This window comes from Centrocercus urophasianus, unplaced genomic scaffold (genome assembly GCF_019232065.1).
Source record: "Centrocercus urophasianus isolate 14NV4802_14NV808 unplaced genomic scaffold, USGS_Curo_1.0 seq_12, whole genome shotgun sequence".
Lineage (NCBI taxonomy): Eukaryota > Metazoa > Chordata > Aves > Galliformes > Phasianidae > Centrocercus > Centrocercus urophasianus.
In genome coordinates this window covers 47,327,869-47,331,902 of record NW_024884364.1, presented here as the reverse complement: position 1 = coordinate 47,331,902, position 4,034 = coordinate 47,327,869, and the positions used below count along the sequence as shown (strand labels likewise).

General features: G+C 53.9%; 1 protein-coding gene across 1 annotated transcript; it reads right to left on the bottom strand.

The window, feature by feature from the left end:
• Nucleotides 1-850: 850 nt before the first annotated feature.
• On the bottom strand, nt 851-3,912 carry LOC122155659 (maestro heat-like repeat-containing protein family member 2B). The gene is made up of 9 exons (XM_042809713.1): nt 3,838-3,912; nt 3,298-3,433; nt 3,089-3,181; nt 2,604-2,699; nt 2,306-2,429; nt 1,994-2,103; nt 1,458-1,610; nt 1,070-1,224; nt 851-967 (listed from the first exon to the last, which is right to left on the bottom strand). The coding sequence occupies exons 1-9, from the start codon at nt 3,909-3,911 to the stop codon at nt 916-918; spliced, it is 993 nt and encodes a 330-aa protein (XP_042665647.1). The 5' UTR covers nt 3,912; the 3' UTR covers nt 851-915.
• Nucleotides 3,913-4,034: the final 122 nt, after the last annotated feature.

The following is a 4,034-nucleotide window of genomic DNA, read 5'->3' as shown; positions in this document are numbered from 1 at the left end:
GGTCCTGGTGGACAGCAGGGTGACCATGAGCCAGCAACCTGCCCCTGTGGCCAAGAAGGCCAATGGCACCCTGGGACATACTAGAAGGGGCATGGTTAGGAGGTCAAAAGAGGTTATCCTGCTTCTCTATTCTGCCCTGGTGAGACCGCATCTGGAGTATTGTGTCCAGTTCTGGGCCCCTCTGTTCAAGAAGGACAGGGAACTGCTTGAGAGAGTCCAGCACAGAGCCACAAAGATGATGAAGGGACCAGAGCATCTCCCTTACGAGGAAAGTCTGAGGAAGCTTTGGCTTGGAGGAGACTGAGAGGTGACCTAATGAACGCTTATAAATATGTCAAGGATGTCTGTCAGGAGGATGGAGCCAGGCTTTTCTCAGTGACATCCAGTGACAGGATAAGGGCAATGGGTACAAGCTGGAACATGAGAGGTTCCACATGAATGCTAGACAAAAAACTTCATGGTGATGGTAACAGAATATTGGAACGGGCTGTCCAGAGAGGTTGTGGGGTCTCCCTCTGTGGAGACGTTCAAAACCTGCCTGGACACATTCCTGTGTGACCTAATCTAGGTGTTCCCAGCAGGGGGATTAGATTAGATGAGCTTTTGAGGTTTCTTCCAATCCCTGACATTTGGTGACTGTGATTCTGTAACTGGTATGGAGAAGAGACAGCAGCTATTAAAATAAAGACTTGGTAAAAAAAAAAAAAAAACCTACTATTTATTTATGTATTTATGTATGTATGTATGTATTTATTTATTTATAATAAATAGTACAATTTTTAAGCTCATCTTCTCTTTTCTCGTTCTCTTCTCTCCTTTTCTCCTTTTCTCCTTTCAAATTTCCCTTTTCATTCCCTTTTTCCTTCCCTGCTCCTTTCCTCTCCTCCCTTCCTTTCTTATGCTTTCTTCTTTTTTCTATTGGCTCCATCGCTGAAGACAAAATTCTCTTATTCTCCTCCATGTCTCACTAGAAAAAGTAGAGTCGCAACTTGAGACTATTCACAAAAAAGAAAAGCTGCCTCCTCCCTACATCCCTCTGCGGCAACAGCAAAGGCGGGAGTGCCAGTACCTGTCCGTTGGCCCAAGCGGCCGGGAGAAGTTGCTCATCACGGCCTCAGTGTGACAGCGGGTGAGGATGACCACCGCCTGGCACAGGAAGGGCAGGAACGTGCTCTGCTGCGCAAACGATGTGATGCTGCGCAGGATGTAGAGGATCGGAGGCACCTGAGAGAAGAAGAGGAGAAAGAATGACTTGCTGCATCCTGCACTCTGCAGGGCCCAACCATGGACATTCAGCGCATGAGCAGTGCCTGCTCCCTTGACGTGCTGCCAAGTCCTAAGCCTGAATTTCATGCCAGCTACGCTGGTCTCCATGCCCTGAGCACAAGGGGCAAACAGCACAAGTCATAGTGCAACAGCCAGCAAAAGTCCAAGACACGTGGCAGAAAGTCTCTTACGTTCCAACTGATGTCCTTCCCGTGCATCTGCAGGAAGGTGGTCATCCACTTCCCAGCAGCACGCACACGCACTCCGTTGGCTTTCCGGATCGTCTCCTTGATGGCAGTCATGAAGTCAACGGTGCGTTCTAGGGGGAAGTTCCTGCACACGATCTGCAGAGAAATGAGAAGCGGGGGAGATCTCATCACTGCTCTGCTGCAGCTGTCTGTACCCTGCTGTTGATACGGAAGGCGGTTGAGCCTTCTCTCAGCTTCTGCACCCATGGTGTTTGCTTACATGCAAAGCCTACCTCCCAGCAGCCACAATCACACATGCAAGCAAGTGCACTCACACACACAAACGCACATCATGGAGTCAGATCCTTGCACTGGGTGCCTGAAGGCCAGACGTAGCTCAGAGCCTCCTGCTACTTGCTGAGAAAACAGGACTCAGGGTAACAGCTCATTTTGGAAACAGTGTGAGAGGCTGGGGCAGCACAGGGTCATGCAGAAGCCTACACACAGAGATCACACCATCCCTTCTTGGGTCCACATACCATGGCCATTTTGGATGTGGTCTGGAGCTGAGAGGCGATGCTGCAGGCATGCAGCCCCTCGCACAGGCTCCTGATGTCACCCATCTCGATGTCTGTGTTGGTCACTTTGGCTGGAAAGAGCACAGGGAGAAAAGGTAAGTCATGCTTCTGGAAATGAAACTGCTTTCCATGGGGGAAAGACAGAGGACAGGATGGGGACAAGAAGAGAGCCATGCACGGTGCCTCTCCCTCCTGTAAACAGGGCCCAGCCCGTGGGGCTCTGGTAGTGCTACGGAGGAGGGCAGAGGGCTGGAGCACGCCTGCTTTACTCACCTTGGATTCGCAGAAGGGAGCTCAGACAGGTGACGGCCAGCTGGCGGGATGCAGGCATGGGGTCACACGTCAGAGGCGCCAGCAATCCCACCAAGGAGCCAAAGTGCTCACAGGCATCTCCTCTCTGCAGGGGTGAGAGGCAGGAACAAAGCTGTAGACGGCCCCAGCTCTCCCCAGCTTCTCCCATCTGTGCCTTCCCCACGCTTTGACACAGCATGCTCAGCTGGGCAGAGCTCACCTTCCAGCTCAGGGGCACCGGGGAGGGAGCAGGGGGCATGTGGTGGGGCTCTTTACTCACTTGAAGCTCTTCACAAACAGCCAGCAGCTGGGAGCAGGTCTGCAGGGCCCTCTCGCGCTCCCACATGTTGGTTGATACCATTGATTTCTGCAGGACCTGGGGTAGAGCATCTGTCTCACTGAGGATGTCTTTTCTTTCCCTTCCTGCCACCCCTCTCCCTGCCCCTCCTTTCCCAGCACTTTCCCTTAAGGCCTGCCCTGTTGCTCCATGTGGCCTCCTGCCTCACTGAGCACCAGCACTGCCGCCCCGCTCTCTGCAGTCACTCCTGCCTCCTAACCCAGGAGCTTTTCCTCAGCTGTGGCCTGCCAGGGGCTGGCTCCTGCTTTCCCCCTGCAGGGCCCATTTCTCTGCCCATTTCTGAGCTCGCAGTGAGCTGGCACGTCAGCAGGAGATTTCTCCCCCTCTGATCCTCCTCTCAGTCCCCAGATCTCTGCCCCCGCTATTGACAGGCACCATGCTTTCTCCCTTGCCCCACGCATACTCACATGGACTATGTTCTGAAAGAAGCCACCGCTGGGCTCTGTCTCCAGCAGGACCACCATGAGCCGGCCCAGAGCTTTCAGTGCTGTTTGCTGAAGCTGAAAGCAGAAGAGGGGAGTGACGTGTAGCATCACGGCTGCTGCCAGAGCAGAGGTTGTGTGTGCTGAGGTAGGGTTCCGACAGAGAGGTGGCCGGGAAAGTTACGGCAGGTTACCTGCAGGTACTGTGCTGCTTGCTGTGACTTCCTGATCTTCAGCATCATCTCTGCTGAAGGATATGTCACGATGTTCTTGCAGCACAGGACCAACATCTCACGCAGGTCCTTGCTTTCAGAAGAGGGCTTCAGCTTGCTGAGAGGAGGAAAACAGGAAGAAAAATCAGAAAGGCCCTTTACCTCTCCAGACTGGTTCAGACAACATCTGAGTTTCTCCCAATCAACAGCTACAAAGCCAATACCCCCACCCAGCTCATGTTGCTGAGCACTGCCTTCAGTTCCAGCAGCGTCCACCTCCTCCCCGGCAGCAGTGAACCACCTCCTGCTCTGGAGGGAAGGAGACCCCAGCTCTCCCTCTCTTCCCTGCCAGGGGACAGGAGCACCAGGGCCTTTCTCCCTGCCCAGAACCTCAGCTTTGCTGGGCACAACAGCCCAGCCATCTCTCCTGTAGATGTGGCTCCTCCCTCCCTGCCCCCTCCAGGCCCTCAGAAGCTACCCAAAATGGGGATCACCATCCTGACTTGCAACCTCAGCCCTTACCTCAACTGCTCCAGGGCCAGAACCGCCTTGAGAGGCAGTGGGGAGACAGGGATGCCCAAGTAATACTTCTTCATCAGCTCCTGCAAGTCCCAGAGACACACTGTCAAAGTGGGCAGGGGGCACACAAGAGCTGTTCCACCTGGCCACAAGACAGGCACAACTGCCACACACCAGCCCCATCACTTTCCCATGGAAGC

Excerpts from the sequence above, each read along its gene's own strand:
- LOC122155659 (XM_042809713.1), bottom strand. The coding sequence starts at position 3,911 with ATGAAGAAGTATTACTTGGGCATCCCTGTCTCCCCACTGCCTCTCAAG. Across the intron at positions 3,434-3,837 it reads CTGGCCCTGGAGCAGTTGAG|CAAGCTGAAGCCCTCTTCTG; the intron begins GTAAGGGCTGAG and ends TCCTCCTCTCAG. Across the intron at positions 1,225-1,457 it reads GGAAGGACATCAGTTGGAAC|GTGCCTCCGATCCTCTACAT; the intron begins GTAAGAGACTTT and ends TTCTTCTCTCAG.